Source organism: Hypanus sabinus, chromosome 2 (assembly GCF_030144855.1).
Source record: "Hypanus sabinus isolate sHypSab1 chromosome 2, sHypSab1.hap1, whole genome shotgun sequence".
In the NCBI taxonomy this organism is placed as follows: domain Eukaryota; kingdom Metazoa; phylum Chordata; class Chondrichthyes; order Myliobatiformes; family Dasyatidae; genus Hypanus; species Hypanus sabinus.
The window spans coordinates 192,213,735-192,232,312 of NC_082707.1; the positions used below are offsets into that span (position 1 = coordinate 192,213,735).

At 42.9% G+C, this 18,578-nt stretch overlaps 1 protein-coding gene across 1 annotated transcript in view; it reads left to right on the forward strand.

Moving 5' to 3' along the window:
- Positions 1-5,982, forward strand: part of vsx2 (visual system homeobox 2) — a 59,403-nt gene extending 53,421 nt beyond the window's left edge. Inside the window, exon 5 of the mRNA XM_059990747.1 lies at positions 5,606-5,982. Coding sequence (XP_059846730.1) covers positions 5,606-5,982 — 377 coding nt within the window. The remainder of the gene's footprint in view (positions 1-5,605) is intronic.
- Positions 5,983-18,578: the final 12,596 nt, after the last annotated feature.

Consider the following 18,578-nt stretch of genomic DNA (forward strand, 5'->3'; position numbering starts at 1 on the left):
GCCACTCAACCAAACGATCTCTCTCACTCCTGTATGCCTCCTTGTTGCCATCTGAGATGTGGCCAACAACAGTGCTGTTGCTATGGAAATACTAGTGGAATACAAAGGTGTGGGGGTAATGAGGGGTCCTTGCTGACTGAGGGACTTGTTTAGGCCTGGTAAGAGTGCAATACAGGGAGAGGCCATTTGGCCCATTATGTCCCTTCCAGCTTTGTCTAACAGCTTCCAATTTAGTCAGATAGGGACAGAAGAGACTGTGGATGCTGGAATCAAGTGACAGGTTTTGTTGGAGGTACTCAATGGGTTGAGTAGCTTCTGTGAAGGGCAAAGTGAAACCGACAGTTCCTTACCCCCCCATGGATGGTGCTCAATCTGCTGAGATTCTCCAGTAGATTCACAGACCTTCCTCTAAACCCATCCAGCTTGTCACCTCATTCCTTTTTTGCCCCCTCTCCTCAACCTTTCTCCTGCCTTCTCCTCACCTGGATTCGTCTATCACCTGCCCTCTTCCTCTTCTCGTCCTTTTATATTGGCTTTTTCCCTCTTTCTTTCCAGTCCTGATGAAGGGTCTCAGCCTGAAACGTCAACTGTTCATTTCCCTCCATAGATGCTGCCTGATCTACTGAGGTCCTCCAGAATTTTGTGTGAGTTTCTTCAGTAGATTGCTTGTTATCCATTTAGTCACTCTTCCTTGCTCTTAATCATAGACTTTTTCAAATATCTATTCAATTTCCCTTTGAACGTTATTACTTGCTTCAATCTTTCTGGCAGTAAATTTTGTACTAAGGCAACTCACTGTGTCTCCCTCGGCTCTTCCCTCCTTGTCCTTTGGTGATGGAGGAAATAATTGTGCTTATTTTCTCAATCAAGACTTTCAGAAAGACAGACAGAGTTGGATGTTTTTTGTAGATATCAGGTAAAATTAATCTTTGTGGCTGGAGCCAGACAGGGTAGGGATGGCATATTGCCTGTCCCAGCAGAAGTGTGGTCCAAATCAAAAAGTCATTGAGCCAACGTAAACCCAGAGCAACACTCACAAAACATCTCAATGTTTCGGACTGAGACCCTTCATCAGGACTGGAATGGACGGGTCAAGATGCCAAAATAAGGTGGTGGGGGGATGGGAATGAGTTTAAGCTAGAAGATAATAGGTAAAGGCAGATGTGTGGGTGAGGGGTATGAAATAAGAAGCTGGGAGGTGATAGGTGGAGAAGGCATAGGGCTAGAAAGAAGGAATCTGATAGGAGAGGAGAGTGGATCATGGGAGAAAGGGAAGGAAGAGGTGATAGGCAGGTGAGGAGAAGAGGTAAGAGGCCAAAATGAGGAATAGAAAAAGGAGGGGGAGGAGGGAAAATTACCGGAAGAGGAAATTGATGTTTATACCATAAGGTTGGAGGCTACCTAGATTGAATATAAGGTGTTGCTCCTCATACTGAGAGTGGCCTCATTGTGGCAGAATTGGAAGCCATGGACCGACATGTCGGAACGGGAATTGGGATAGTAATCGAAATTCCACTTTTTGAGGATGAACAGAGATGTTCAACAAAGCAATCCAATATATGCCAGGTCTCACAAATGGAGAGAAGACTGCATTGGGAGCACCAGATACAGTAGGCGACCCTAACAGATTCCCTGGTGAAGTGTTGTCTTACCGGGAAGGACCGTTTGGGGCCCTGATTCCAGGAGGACAGAGTCTGCTGCATTGGAACAGCTGTGGTTCAGTGCTAACTAATGTAAGTTCTCCCCTACTGGCCTCAAGGTGCTTCAAAAACTGAAGTGATTCTGACTTCGGTTGGGTTAGGGTTAGTGTTAGGGTTTTCTGCTCATTTACATTATGTTGGTGGGTGAAGGAGCAAAGTTGTGGGAGTTTTGCTATGCTGACACTGACCTGGCAGTTTTAGATACTTTATCTAAGAAAAGCTGTGTTGACATTGGAGAGGGTCCAGAGGGGGTTCACAAGATTGATCTCAGGAATGAAGGGGTTAATGTATGAGGAGCATTCGATTGCTCTGGGCCTGTACTCACTGGAGTTTAGAATAATGAGAGGGGAATCTCATTGAAATCTATCAAATATTGAAAAGTCTAAATAGAGTGGACATGAGGGTGTATCCTATAGTGGGGGAGGACCAGATGTCTCAGCCTCATAATAGAAGGACGTCTCATTAGAACAGAGATGAGGAGGAATTTCTTTAGCCAGAGGATGGTGACTGAGGAATTTATTGCCACAGACACTGTGGTGGCCAAGTCATTGGGTATATTTAAAGTGCAGGTTGATAGGTTCTTGATTATTAAGGGCATTCGAGATTATGAGGGGAAGGCAGGAGAATAGGGTTGAGTGGGATAATAAATCATCCATGATAGAATGATGGAGCAGATTTAATGGGCCGAATGGCTTAATTCTCCTGCTATATTTTATGGTCTTATGGCCTTATTTGTCAGATTTGGGTGGAAAAGAAATGCAGAGCCAACTCTGGTTTTCCACAGCAAGAACACTTCCCTGCAAACAACTCCACCATTCTATAGGTTGCCGTGCACTGTTTTTTTAACTGTTGTTTCTCATTACCAAAGATAAATCTTCTGGAGTTGCACACGACCCAAAACAGCCCATATTCCATTATTATTGGGAGTGGTTTATTATTGTCACATGCACTAAGACACAATGAAGAGCTTGTCTTACACACCTTTCATACAGATCAGTGCATTGAAGTGGAGTAAGGTAAAACAATAACAATGCAGAATAAAGAGTAAATTCTCCCTAAAAAACATACAGTGCAGGTAAACGATAAAATGCAAGCTCGTAATGAGATAGATTTTGGGTCCATTTTATTTTGCAGGAGGTCTGTTCAAGACTGTGATAACAGTGGGAGCCTGGGGGTACTAGGTTTCAGGCTTTTGTATCTTCTGGCCAATAGGAGAGAGAAGAGAGAATGTCTGGGCTGGATCTGTACTCATACCAAATAATCACCTACGATCTCTCTTGTAGAAACCCATCTGACTTTATCAAAGTTGAAGTTATTAGAGATTTGAATCATAAGAGCTTCTAACTTTCAGGATGGGCATTTAATGTTATTTACAGGTTGGAGCACAGGGTGCTGCCTGAAGTTATTACAAGAGAATTCATGGTAAAGTCCAGCTCACTCTAGGAGTTAATGAAGGTTGCTTTCCCTAATGGCTACACATTGGTATTTTTGTTTCCTTCACTGGTAGCACAGTGGTTAACTTCTGGACTGGGAACTCAGGTGTTCGGATTAATTGGAGCCATTAGAACCACTAATTTCTTCCCACCCCCTTCTCTTTTTTTCCCTTTTTCTTCTCCTCACCTGCCTGCCATCTCATTCTGGTGTCCCTCCTCCTCTTTCTCCCATGGTCCAAACCCATATTCCCAGTGACTTACTTCTTTAGCCCTTTACCTTTTCCACTTATCACCTCCCTCGCCCCTACCCATCGAACTCCCCCCTCACCTGGCTTCACTTATCACCTTCTAACTTGTACACCTTCTCCTCTCCCCACCTTCTTCCTTCCCCCTTCCTTTCCAATCCTGATGAAGGGTTTCAGCCCAAAATATCAACTGTTTATTCCTCTCCATAGATGCTGCCTGACCTACTGAGTACCTCCAGCATTTTGTGTGTTCTCTAGGTAATTGTCAGAATACTAAAGTTCATATTCCACACCAGCAGATAGAGAATTTAAATTTAATTAAAGATGAAATGTTACAAAAAACTGAAATAAAATAAAGGTGACATGAAACAGCTGGGTTGTGGTGTAAGCAATAGCCTGGTTCACAGAAGTCTTTCAGAGAAAGAATCTTCTGTCAATAGCCAGCTTGACTTTTATATAACCTAAAACCCATAACAATTTGTTTGGGTGTGAAATGTTCAAAGGATGGGTGAAAAAAAGTTGTCCACATCTGCAGGTGAAGGACAAAGTCAAAGTTGAGTTCGTTGTCAAGTGCACAAGAAAGATGGCAAGAACATGAATAAAAGAGGTCGTGATGGAACTGTGCACGGACAGTTCTTTCCATTAACAATTCTTTCTTTCAACAACCTGTTTTTTAGGGACAGATTTTTACTGTTATCAAAGTGGTGTTAATTGTCATATGCAGAAATACATGTATGCACAGGTGCAATGAGAAACTTGCTTGCATCAGCATCACAGGCACAGTGTGTCAGATGGAGAGCGTTCACAAGAAAAAAATCAGGTGTGCATCTGCAAATTTTTGAAACTAATTTCTGTCCCTCATTCTTTGATAGAGTAAGTATTTTTAACCTATTACCATTGAGATGTAGCAGCAGTTTTTACATATAATTCTGTTCACAGTCAGGATAGATTGAGTTTTAGCTGGTAAGTACAATGGTTCCCAATGAAGGGTATCAGCCTGAAATGTTGACTGTTTATTCCCCTCTATACATGCCGCCTGACTTGTTGAATTCTGTCAGCATTTGTGTGTGTGTGTGTGTGTGTGTGTGTGTGTGTGTGTGTTGCTCAAAATTTTTGCCCTTTTATATCTCTAACACAAATCATCATTTCCACTTGACCTTTCCAGAAGGAGTTCGTCAGTTTACAGACAGAAATCAGCTCCTGTGCTCTGTGGATAAGAGTGTAAGACTGTAGGACACGGGAACCAAATTAGGCCATTTGCCTATCAAGTCTGCTCTGCCACTTGATTTATTATTCCCTCTCAAATCCGTTTCTCCTCTTTCTCCCTGTCACCTGCATTTAAAATATACTGAATGTCGTGGGCAGTCAGTGTTCAGAATAAAGCCCATTAAAGAAAAGAGGTTAATACAGCTGGTGATTTGAGGCCATATTGGAACAGTCCCCGGAAATGACGTATTCACTGTGTACTATATTTTATTTAGTAGAGCCATCCCTTTGCCCCTCTAACTTCCCCTGTAGCCTTTTCATTCACATTCCCTTCAATTTTACCACACACCAACGTACCAGGGGCAGTTAATATGCAGTGGTTAGTGTGACGTTGTTACAGCTCGGGACGTTGGAGTTCAGAGTTCAGAGTTCAGTTCTGGCACAGTCTGTAAGGAGTTTGTTTGTTCTCCCTGTGACCACATGGTTTTCCTCCCGCAGTCCAAAGATGTACCTGTTAGTAGGTTAATTGGTTCCTGTAAAATTGTCCTTGGATTCGTGTTGAATAGGTGGGTAGCAGGGCAGTTCGGCTTGTTGGGTTCCGCCCTGTATCTCTAAATAAAATAAGTGGTCAACAGCCAATTAGCCTATGAGCCAGCATGTCTTTGCAAGGTAGGTGGGAATTGGAGCAAATGGAGGAAACCCCGAGGGTCACAGGGAGAACATTGTGAAAACTCCACACAGTCAGAGCCCAAGGCCAGGATCGAACCTAGGCCTCTTGAGGCAGTGGCCCCACTCACTGTGATACTGTGCTGCCTTAAGCCAACGCATCAGAGCAGAATCTGTGTGTCCTCTGTTCCCAGGTTTGGGGGTGACCCTGTTTATGGATGGCTTTAATGTCAAGCTAAAGATTTGTGTTAATGAGCTGACCTTTGACCTGTCATCTCGATGTTGAATGAAGCCTAGCTCCCACATTCCTGCTGCAGTTTAATCTTTGGCATCTTTCTTTGCTTACCGTTTTCAGTTCAAGATGGCTTACCAATGACCAGACGATTTTCTAAAACCGAGTACCAACAATTCTTTCTAGGAATGCACAAAAAGTCCCTCGAGGCATCTGAAGTGGTGAGGAAGGTGGAGGCCGAACACAGCAGTCAGCCCAGCCGAGAGGACGAGCAGCGTGAAGACAAGGGCAAGGATTCCAAGGGGGCCATTTCTAAGGAGGAACTGAGGGAGAGCAGCATAGCTGCCCTTAGGGCGAAAGCGCAGGAGCACAGTGCTAAAGTATTGGGGACGGTGTCCGGTGACGGACAAGGCAAGATGGCCCATGAGGAGAGGCCTGAAGAGATGAAGAGTGAGCAGTCAAAAGCAACTCAGGACGAGATGTCAACTGAACAATTCTAAACTTTATGCACAAACTATTAGCTCTTTATATCTCCGCAGTCCTTTATGATGCAGTGACCCCAGGACTGTTTAAAGGTGGCAAAATCTACACAGGATGGATTTTGGTTTAACATGCAGGTCTCCCTCCATTTTATTTTTACTGAGGTTATTACTGGCAGATGTGTTTTTTTTTCTTGAACAATTTGTTGTTCGTCTATCGACTTGGTATCTAACTGTAATCTATAATTACTCATTTGGAGTAGCACCAGCCTGAAACCCCAGTGGAGTTTGGTAGGTTTAATCTTCCATTTACTTTCATATGTTTTAAAATATCATTCTGCTTTTCAAAATTTTTGGCTTAGTTACAGATTCCTAGTCAGATCTCATGTCCTCAATGACTTTTTTTTTGTCAAACAATCTTACAGAGGTCACCTTGCGATAAAAATATAAACACAAAAGGCCAAATCAGCTTATCCCACTCAGTGTCCTTGTGTAGGCTTAAGTTTTATTTAGAGATAACAGGCCCTTCTGGCCCAATGAGCCAATTACATCCAAGTGACCAATTAACCTGCTAACCCGTACGTCTCTGAAATGTGGGAGGAAACTGACCACATGGAGGAAACACACACAGTCGCACAGAGAATGTACCAATTCCTTACAGACCATGGCGGAATTGCACCTGGGTCACTGGCGCTATAATGTCTGTTTCGCTAACCACCACTCTACCCTTTCTTCCATGTATCCTAATGACTCAGGCAGAGGCTATTTCACCCCTTGGAGTCCATGCTGGATCATCGGCGTAGTCCTCCACACCCGCAAATTTTCCCTTAAACTTGTTCTTTGGGAAATATGGCCAATGCAGAGAAGAATCTCAAAGCAGATGTGCAGGGCGAATCTGTAATGCAGGGAGGGGTGGGGGCTTGGAATGTGCTGCGGGGGGGGGGGGGTGGTGGAGATGTTTATGAGGCTCTGAGGTAAGCACATGAAGGTGCAGAGGATGAAGGGTTTCTGACATGTGCAGGCAGAAGAAATTAGTGTAATTAGGGATCGTTAGTTCACCGAGCCCGTTCCTGTGCCGTTCTCTTCTACGTTCTATGCTCACTTCTCTTTTTAATGTTCCTGTTAACGGATCAGTGTTCAGCTCCAAGAGTGGCCAGGCATTCTGTGAGGTGGCTATCATTAGGCAGGGTGTCTTCCGGCCTGCTTGGGTTCTGCAGGGACTTGTGTTAGGGCAGTTATCCTAGATGTGACCCAGAGATGCCGTTGCCTAGGTAACAGTATCTGATGGAATGGCCTGACTCAGCACAGGCAACATTTGACAGCATGGCAATGAATTTGGAAGCCTGTAATTTTTTTTTTATTTAAGGAAAGGTTTTGAGAAAGGAACCCAACAGCTGGTTGTGGTATGAACTACGAAATATTCATGGTGCGGCATTTCTCCCCCCCCCAAGCTGATGAAAGGAGTAATTCTGCAGGTTGTTATAACACTCTGGTTCCTCTTCCTTGTGAGGCTGACGCACTGCATTCGTTGTTGATAAATTATCCAGATCCCACAATTAGATGCTGGTCTCTAAAACACACTTGCAGGAGGACCCAAATGAAGAGACTGCTGAGTGTGTTTCTGTATGTTCATGGTCTTCTGCTTCTGTGGCCCATCCGCTCAAAGGTTCGAAGTGTTGTGGGTTCAGAAATACTCTTCACAGCACTGTTGTAACGTGGCTTATTTGAGTTACTGTCACCTCCTGTCAGCTTGAACCAGTCTGGCCATTATCCTCTAACCTTTCTCATTAGTTAACTGCTGGCAGCAATCATTATTCCACAGTCAAAGTTACTTAGATCACATTTCTACCCCATTCTGATATTTGGTCTGAACAACAACAACCTCTTGACCATGTCTGCATGCTTTTTTGCATTGACTTGCTGCCACGGGATTGGCTAACTAACAAGCAGGTGTACAGGTGTACCTAATAAAGTGGCACTTAGTGTATATTTCTGTTACTATGAGCATTATAACATGGTACAGAAGCAGAATGCCCACAATTAGAGATGGCTGAAAGAGTCTTTCAATGTAGGTGGAGATAATATTTGCCAAAGGTCCGGTTTTCCCCCTTTGCAACTTGGCCAAAGTGTGTGTAACCCTTAACCTCAGTTTGATGACCAGCTATTACTCCGTCAGCAGCTGCATTAAATGGACTCATCACCTTCTACACCTCGGGGGATTGTTGGAATGGGGTAGCTACGAACACTGGCTTGCAGCCAGATCTTCCCTCGCAGGAACTTTGGAGGGATCACTTTGCGATTAAACGGGAAGGTGGTGCGTGGAAGGGGTAATGGGTGGTGCTCGTAGGTAAACTGTTCTGAATGTTCTTGAATCGTAAATGAGATACCCAGGTTGGGCTTGGTGCTGAGATATGGTTAATCCAGGTCAAGTTTGTTTCATGAATTGTGGTTAATGAGTTGACCAGATCAAATGGTTTATGAGTTGAGATTAATGAATTGTTTTCATCAGAATTGAGTGTAGAGCATAGAACATACAGTACAGTACAGGCCTTTTGGCCCATGATGTCTTGCTGACCTTTTAACCAACTGTGCGGTCAATCCAACCCATCTCTTTCCTGTAGCCCTCCATTTTTCTTTCATCCATGTGGATGGTTCATGAATTGGAGTTGGTTAGTGAAATGCCCAGGCTGGAGTTGGTTGGTTGCCTAAGAACTGTGATGCCAAGACTGTAGAAGCATTTTTATCCAACCCTCCCCACCCCGATTGCTGTTGCTTGCTCAGTCTAGAATCCCCTTGGTGATCAGGTTGAGTTCCCATACTATAAGCTGATTGGGGAATTGCCTTGAGATGTAAGCAAGAGGAATATTTCTTTTGGAAATTATAGGGCATGGATATTCTCACTCTCGTGACTGTGAACAAAGCCATCAGAGAGATACTTCTGGTAGATATAAAAGTTTTTATTCGGGTCACACACACACTGACAGACTTTGGAGTCACTTGAGGGTGAGAGAGATGGGCTTCCTGACTCTACATTTCAGCACACTTTGAATATGTCAAATAACAAAGGTAACAGGACAATTTCTATAGTAGCAATGCCTTCATGATGATTCTTTTGAGTTACACGTAATTTTTCAAATATCTGGCTCTTCCCACCAACACCCAAAATGAGTGTTAATTATTATTGGCTCCATATTCATGTCCATGTATAACCTTAGGTCAATACAGTGTTGATTGCATTCATACATATGCAGACATCTCAGTCAATTGGGTGTTTACTCTAAAATGCAGCTTCAGGAAGGCCATTATTTCGAGCTGCATTTTAAATTCATCCTACGTTCCATATTCAGATCTGAAGACTAGTTGCTGTTGAAATTAATATTTGCTATATTCCATAAAGCCAGTCACACTCTTCCCAATGCTATTGTTTTACATTCCTGGTGTCACTGGATGAAAATCCAATGGTATCTGCTCCTACCCATGTGGAAGTCTTCCTTCCCACCTTCTTAGAATTCTGGATCTTTGAGGCCAATGAGATCACAGCTGGCCTTCTTTTAATGAGCTGTTTAAAAAATTTTATTTAAACCATTTCTGGCATCTCAGCTTCACTGGCAAGGCCAGCATTTATTACCCATCCCTAATTATCTTTGGTGGTGGTAATGAGTTGCCTTCTTAACCATTGCAGCCCTCCTGGTGAAGGTACTCCCTCAATGTGACGAGGTAGGAGCTCTGTGAATTAGACTGAGTGACAATAAGCAACTGTGATATATAGCTCAGTGGCTGTTTTATTAGGTGCATCTTGTACACAATAGAGCGGTCACTTCAAGGTTTGATGTGTGGTGTGTTCAGAGATACCCTTCTGCACACCACTGTTGTAACACATGGTTATTTGAGTTACCGTCGCCTTCCTGTCAACTTGAACCAGTCTGGCCATTCTCCTTCGACCTCTCTCATTAACAAGCCAAATTTGCTGATACAACTGCCGATTACTGGATGATTTTTGTTTCTTGCACCAATTTCTGTAAATCTCTACAGCAGGGGTTCACAAGTTTTTTAAATGCCATGGACTAATACCATTAAGCAAGGGATCCAAGTTAAACTTTAATCCGTACTGGATTAGTTGAATCAATGATTCTCACTTTGTATAGTTTGTATCTTTAGGGTGTTAATTGCCTAAGAAAGCATCACTAAAAATGGTGACCATCATATTGCAGTCTAACCCTGTACAACCCGGATGAACAATAAGACCATAAGATATGGGAGCAGAATTAGGCCATTCAGCCCATCACATCTGCTCCATCACGGCTGATTTATTATCCCTCCCAACCCCATTCTTCTGCCTTTTCCTGTAAGCCTTGATGCTCTTATCAAGCATCTGTCAGCCTACACTTTAAATATACCCAATGACTTGGGTCCACGGCTGTGTGTGAGAATGAATTCCACAGAGTCATCATACTCTAGCTAGAGAAATTCCTCCTCGTCTCTGTTCTAAAGGGATGCCTTTCTATTCTGAGGCTGTGCCCACCCCGCACCCCAACTACAGGAAACATCCTCTTTATGCTCAATCAACTGCACAGGCCTTTCAATATTAGGTAGGTTTCAATGAAATCACCCCTCTTTCATCTAAACTCCAGAGTGAACAGGCCCAGAGCCATCAAATGCACCATATACATTAACCTTTTCTTCCCTGTGAACCTCCTCTGGATCCTCTCCAATGCCAGCACATCCTTTCTTAGAAAGGGAATCCAAACCTGATCTCTGCTCCAAGTGCAGTCTGACTGATGCCTTATAAAGCCTCAGCGCTTGTCTCGGCCCAAAACACCGACTGTTCACTCTCTTCCATAGATGCTGCCTGGCCTGCAGAGTTTCCCCAGCACTGTGTGTGTGTGGCGCTACATCATTGCTTTGTATTCCAGTCCTCTTGAAATGAACTCTAACATTACACCTTCCCTTACCGCTGACTCAACTTGCAAGTTAACCTTTAGGGAATCCTGCTGACACCCGATTTTCCTGAAACTCAAGCAAAACAGAAAATGCTGTGGATACTTTGCAGGTCAGGCACCATTTGTTGTGAAACAATGTTAATGCTTCTGCAGAGAAACAGAATTAATATTTCAGGTCAATGAATCAATCCCAATGAAAGGTCATTGACCGAAAATCTCAATGCTGTTTTTCTCTCTCCTTAGATACTACCTGACCTGGTGTGTATCCCCAGTGTTTTCTAACATTATTCAGGTTTCCAGCACATGTATTTTCATTGTTTGTCTTTAACTTCAGTGTTTTGTGGGAACTGTATTGTTGAACTCACACATTCAGAAATTGCACCTCTCCACACTAATGTAGGTACATGAACCCCCATCTCATTGTCTCTCATATCACAGAAATACAATATATGAAATACCAACGTTCCTGCAATTGCCTGATATATCCATCGTGGAAAGATAAGTTTCACCCATTCTGGGCAAAGTCCCTTCTTAAATTAAAATTACTGAAGTCAACTCCCGTTGAAGTGAACATAAACCATTATAAGTGTGGAGTCACATTCTGTAAGATTCATTGTGCCATAGGTTGCATCACGTCTCTTGACTCATGCTCGTGTAGGACTTACGAGGATGCTGCCTGGACTTGAGCTGTCGGCATAGGCTGAATAGGTCAGCACTGTATTCCCAGGAGCAGAGGAGAATGAAGATTTGATAGAGGTATACAAGATTTTGAGGGGTATAGATTGGGCAAATGCAAGGACGCTTTTTGCCAATGGGACTAGAACTAGAGGTCATAGGTTAAGAGTGAAAGGTGAAATAATTAAGGTAACATGAGGGGGAAATTCTTTTCTCAGAGGGTAGTATGAGTGTGGAATGATCTGCCAGTGGAAGTGGTGGATACAGGTTTAATTTCAACTTATAAGAGAGTTTTAGATTAGTACATGGATGAGAGAGATTATGGTCCAGGTGTGGGTCAATGGAACCAGTCAGAGTAACAGTTTGGCATGGACTAAGTGGGCCGTGGTGCTCTATGACTCTGTAAGATTTTAGCTGTTGTTAATGATTTTCTATTTTTCTTTTCAATCCAGTCATTTTTACTCACTTTATTTTCCTAACTATACCCGATTTGATCTGGAATTCACTCATTCCTTACATATCCTTCTCACTCATTCTCTGTCAGGAATCGCACTTACCCTCACTGGACTGATTTGAGTTTTCACTTGAAACAATGTGCCACGTAGTACAAGTAAGTTCAACTGAAAGAGACACAAGAGACTGTGGCTGTCGGAAATCTAGAGCAACAACCTGCTGGAGAAGCTCAGAGAGTCGAGGAGCATGCCTCGCAGGAAAGGAATTGTCGTCATTTCGGGTCAAAACGCTGTGTCGGGACTCAAGTTGACTGTTCATGTCCTCCCACAGATGCTGCTCGATGTACTGAGTTCCTCCAGCACGTTATCACCATAGAACAGTACAGACCCTTCGGCCCATGATGTTGTGCCAACCTCTTAACCTACATTAGGATCAATGAAATCCTTCCCTCCTACAGAGCACTCCATTTTCCTATCATCCACGTGCCTATCTAAGAGTTTTTTTAAATGCCTCTAACGTATCTGCCTCTATCACCACCTCTGACAGGGTTTTCCATGTACCCAACACTCTCCATGTAAAGAACTTACTTCTGACTTCCCTCTATACTTAGCTCTAATCACCTTGAAATTATGCCCTCTCATATTGGCCATTCTCGCCCTGGGAAAAAAAATCTGTGGCTGCCAATCTTATTCATGCCTCTTAACATCTTGTACACCTCTAAGGAAGTCACATCTCATCCTCCTTCGCTCCAAAGAGAAAAGCCCAAACTCACTCAACCTTTCCTCATAAGACACACTTTCTAATCCAGGCAGCACCTGGTGAATCTCCCCTGCACCTTCTACATCCTTCCAATAATGAGCTGACCTGAACTGAAGACAATGTCCCAAGCTTGTTACTCCATGTTCAACTGAAAGCCTAACCAATGACATTAAATGTCCAAACTCAGGACTTGTTTGAGATTAAGGAATCTATATTCATTCCAAATTGGGCAAATACTCCTGCTGCAATATTGTCTTTTAGCTTCCTAAAGACAGAAGCCATAGGAAACGTGAATTGAAGTCAGTGTCTTAGGTGAGAAATGAATTGAGCAAAGTTGCCAATTAATGATAACTTCCAATGGAAAGTTTTTGGTTAATAGGCTGCTCCCATAGAAGCAAGCACTTTCTTATCAACTGATTAAGTCCATAAGACATAGGAGTAGAATTAGATCATAGAGTCTGCTCTGCCATTCAATCATGGCTGATCTATTATCCCTCTTGACTCCATTCTCCTGCCTTCTCCCCGTAACCTTTGACACCTTTACTAAGCCAGCACCTACTCTGCTTTGAATATACTCAATGACTTGGCTTCCACAATCATTTGTGGCAATGAGTTCCACAGATTCACCAACCTCTGGCGCAAGACATTCCTCCTCATCTCTGTTCCAAAGGGATGTCCTTCTATTCTGAGGCTGTGCCCCCTGGCCCCAGACTCCCCACTACAGGAATCATCCTCTACACGTACACTCTACCTAGGCCTTTCAGTATTCAGTTAATTTCAATAAGATTCCCCCTCATGCTTCTCAACTCCAGCAAGTACAGAAAAATACAGCAAGAACTCCAAGTTGTAGTGAAAGTAAAATGTATAGAGTCAGAGAGATACAAATGTTCAGTGGGTCAATCAGTGTCTGTGGAGAGAGAGAGAGTTAATGTTTAAGGTCTGTGACATTTTGCAAGTGTTCTTCCTTCTCTGCATCTTGCTTCTAACTTTCTTCTACCCCGTTGGCAGATCTGAGACCTAAAATATTATGAGTTCTTTCTCCACACATAGTGCCTGACACATTTGTAGATTTCCAACAAATACTGTTTCAATAGGGTGTTTGGTATTGGTTTTTATTGCCACATGTACCAAGATAGAGTGAAAAGTTTGTTCTCCATACTGTTAATTATAAACATTAGACATTCTGCAGATGCTGGAAATGCAGAAGAACAAACACAAAATACTGGAAGATCTCTGCAGGTCAAGGCAGCATCTGTGGAGAAGAACAAAGAGTCGATGTTTCAGGTTCTGATGAAGGGTCTCAGCCCGAAATGTCGACTCTTTATTCCTCTCCATAGATGCCGCCTGACCTGCTATTTTTTGTGTGTTACTCACAACACTATTCATCCAGGTCAAATCAAATATAGATCATAGGCACCTAATTCTGATCCTTTGTCTTACGGTCTATTAGACAGAATAAATGATAGAGAATAAAGTTTAACAGATGCAGTGAAATTGCAAAGCAGTTAGACAATAATGTACAAGATCAAAACAAGGTAGAGTATAAGGACAAGACTCCATCTGATAACGCTAGGACCAAGTAAATTAAATTTAAACAATGGAATATAATCTGAGGGTTTTTTTTTTTGCCTATTGATCAAGATGTTCTGCTACCGGGTAAAACCTGTACCTGTCATTTTATAAAGTGAATAGTTATTGACAGCTCCATGCCAGCCTATGATATCTCCAGGTGGGAGTATAACTTTATTGTGCAAAAATGACAATTTATACAGGAAGCAGAATCTATTTAAAGAGCAGAGGAATAGAAACTACAGCAGCTTTTGCCAACAAAAGCAGGGAAACTTCCCCAGCAAAATATATTATAATACAGAATATGATCATCTATGGAGGTTGCTCGTATTTAGTTAGAAGAGTGGGCTGAAAGATGACAGATGGAGTTTAATGCTATTAAGTGTGAGGTGCTACATTTTGGTAGGGTAAATGGTAAATGGTAGGGCATTGAGGAATGCAGTAGAACATAGATCCCTGAAGGTGGAATCTCATGTGGATAGGGTGGTGAAGAAAGCTTTTGGTATGCTGGTCTTCATAAATCAGAGCATTGAGTATAGGAGTTGGGATGCAATGCTAAAATTGTACAAGGCCTTGGTGAGGCCAAATTTGGAGTATTGTGTACAGTTCTGGTCACCGAATTATAGGAAAGATGTCAATAAATTAATTACAGAGGAGATTTACTAGAATGTTACCTGGGTTTCAGCACTTAAGTTATAGAGAAAGGTTGAACAAGTTAGGTCTTTATTCTTTGGAGCGTAGAAGGTTGAGGGGAGACTTGATTGAAGTATTTAAAATTATGAGGGGGATAGATAGAGTTGACGTGGATAGGCTTTTTCCATTGAGAGTAGGGGAGATTCAAACAAGAGGACATGAGTTGAGAGTTAGGGGGCAGAAGTCCAGGGATAACACAAGGGAGAACTTCTTTACTCGGAGAGTGGTAGCTGTGTGGAACGAGCTTCCAGTAGAAGTGGTTGAGGCAGGTTCAATTTTGCCATTTTAAAAAAATTGGATAGGTATATGGACAGGACAGGAAAGGAATGGAGGGTTATGGGCCGTGTGCGGACCAGTGGGACTAGGTGAGAGTAACTGTTCAGCACGGACTAGAAGGGCCAAGATGGCCTGTTTCTGTGCTGTAATTGTTATATGGTTATATGGTATTCAAATTGTAAGGTTAAAACCAGTCTTGTTTACTTAATCAATCTCATTCTCCTTCCACTTCTTATCCTGGCTTCCTCCGCTTTCCAATCCTGATGCAGGAGCTCAGCCCAAAATGTTGACTGTTCACTTTGCCCCAGAGATGCTGCCTGACTTGCTGGGTTCCTCCAGCATTCCATGTGTGTTGCTTGTTCACTTGAAGCGGCCTTGTCACCGAATTTGATTGTCAGTTCAATTACCCACTCACCTCTGCTCTGGCCGGTTATGACGCAGAGGGAAACACATTCTCGGGAGCTAGAGCACATTTCAGTCAGAATTGCTTTGGTGGGGATACTTTGAGAATAGATGCAGGCATGTTTTATACAATTTTTTTTTTCACTTCTACACCCGTGGCAGAGGTAAGTGATCCAACTGTATCTGTCTATTGGACAAATGTGAATGACAGGCAACTTGCTTTTGCCTGTTTGGTTCAAGCGCACCACTGATTGAGTCATGCCTGCTGGAACTTTCCTCGTGTGCGCAGAGGTAATGAGATTCTGGAGATGTGGGTACGTTCCCATCTATGGCTCAGCCCAGCAGCTTCTCCGAACACGTGGCATGAATCGCTCGGTGCGCGGAGCAGGTCTAAGTGAACGTTGGTTGGGCTGAATCTGAACGACAGAGGTGGATCTATGCCTGGGGATTCAGTAACCTTCTGACCTTGTCCAAGAGGGGAATTTGGTAGCCAGTGACATTATCAAGGCATCAGAGTTCCTTTGTTAACTGCATGCAACCTCCAAATCAAGCCCATTCTTTCTTCTCTCATTGCCCCGTGGCCATTTTAATTTTAGCATTTAAGAGAAGTTTGGCTAAGTACCTGGATGGGAGGGGTATGGAGGGTTATGGTCCAGGTACAAGTCAGTGGGACTAGGTAGAATAATAGAGGCTTGTAAGATTATGAGAGGCATAGATAAAGCAGGCAGACAGCATCTTTTCCCCAGGGTTGAAATGTCTAATACCAGAGAGCGTGCGTCTAAGGTTGGAGGGAGTCATTTTAAAGAAGATGTGAGGGGCAAGTTTTTTATACACAGAGAGTGATGGGTGCCTGGACTGTGCTGTCTGGGGTGGTGGTAGAGGCCGATACATTATGGACTCTTCAAAAACCTTTAGCTAGGACATGAATGTGAGGAAAATGGGGGGACATGGACATTGTGTAGGAAAAACAGATTGGTTTAGCTGGCCGTTTCATTACTAATTTATTTGGTCAGCACAACATTGTGGGCCGAAAGGCCTGTTCCTGTGCTGTACTCTTTTATATTCTGTGTTCTAATAATATAGTACAGACTAGATGGGCTGAAGGGTCTGTCTGCACTGTAGCGCTCAATGACTCTATGATTTATTAGCTGAATGGACCTGAAGTGTATTGGAATGTGGAACCACTGTAAATATTGTATATACTGTGACCCAAGTTCCACTGGGGTAACCTGCATATTGAAATATATCAAACTGTAGTTATTAAAATTATGTGTTTCTCGTTTGAATTTCTGTATAAAAAGATTACGTTCACATGGAAAAAAAAATAAAAGGTGCCATGAGAATTCTCCAAAATGTTTCAGACTTGTGTGTCTTCTTTACTAGACTTTAGCAAACCATGTTATATTGTGACCAGCAGCTAAAGTCAAAGTGAATTTGTTGTCAAAGGACCTATATGTCACCATGTACTATTTTGAGATACATATTCTTGCAGGCATTTACAGAAACATAAAGAAACACAATAGAATTTATGAAAAACTGTATATAAATGAAGACTACCTGGGGCTATGTCTGACTATGGTTATATAGAGCTATGTTAGTAATTGATCCTACACGGCTATGTTACTGTGGTAGGCTTTAGCAGCACACATTAATGCAAGCATTCAGGGTGACAATGCAGTGTCATAAAGCTTGTGTAATAGACTCATTAATCACGGGTTGGTATTTGGACAGGTACACGGATAGAGAAGGTTTACAGCACTATGGGCCGAATGCAGGCAAATAGGACTAGCTCAGATAAACAGCATGGACAAGCTGGGCCTGTTTCCTTGCCGTAAAACTACGTGACTCAGAAGTCCAAATTCTCACCCTGTTGCCAGCAATATCATGAAGGATCCCAGCCACCCTGCTCATGGACTGTTCGTCCCATTCCCATCAGGGAGGAGGCTACAGGACATCTATGTCAGCACCACCAGACTCAAAAACAGTTATTTCCCTTAAGCCATCAGACTGATCAACACCTCCACCCATTAGCCCACCCCACCAAGCTCCCTGCTTTATCATATCTTGCCAGAGTCACCCTATGTACAGATTCTTCTGTGCCTGTTTATTTGTTTCTATAGATGCTGCCTGACCTGCGGAGCCTCCAGCATTTTTTATGTGTTACTCTGGATTTCCAGGATCTGCAGAATCTCTTGTGTTAGTGCTCCTATACTGAGCGTCACTTTTACGTACATACAATCAGTCCAGGTATATAAACTAGTCTAATGTATTTGTATTTATTTACATTGTGTTTTTGTGCTTATTGTTTTTTATTCTGTATTATGATTCAGGGTAACAATCATTTCATTCTTCTTTACACTTGTGTACTGATAATTGACAATAAGCAGTCCTGAATCTCGAATGATTATGTTTAATTAAAGCTTATTCATTGTCATATTCAATGACCCTTCAGATTAACTACAGAGTCATCCAGCATGGAAGCAGGTCCTTCACCATCTGTACTAACCTTCAAACACTTACTTACACCAATCTTAACGTCATCCCATCTTGTTATCCCTACACTCCCGTCAACATCCCCATTTTCAACCACTTACCTACACACTTGGGAAAATGTATAGTAGCTGAATAACCTACCAGCCTGCTCATCTGTGGGACGATGGAAGATGCTGGGGTACCCGGAGGAAACCCACACACTCAGCGGGAGAGCATGAAAACTCCACATAGACAGCATTCCCAGGTCCTTGGGTTGTTGGGGTTGTGAGGCAGCATCTTCGCGAGCTGAGTCACTGTGCCACACCCGAATTAACGGGAGATTGAGGAGATAATCAATCAAAGTTGCAGGGAAGTAGT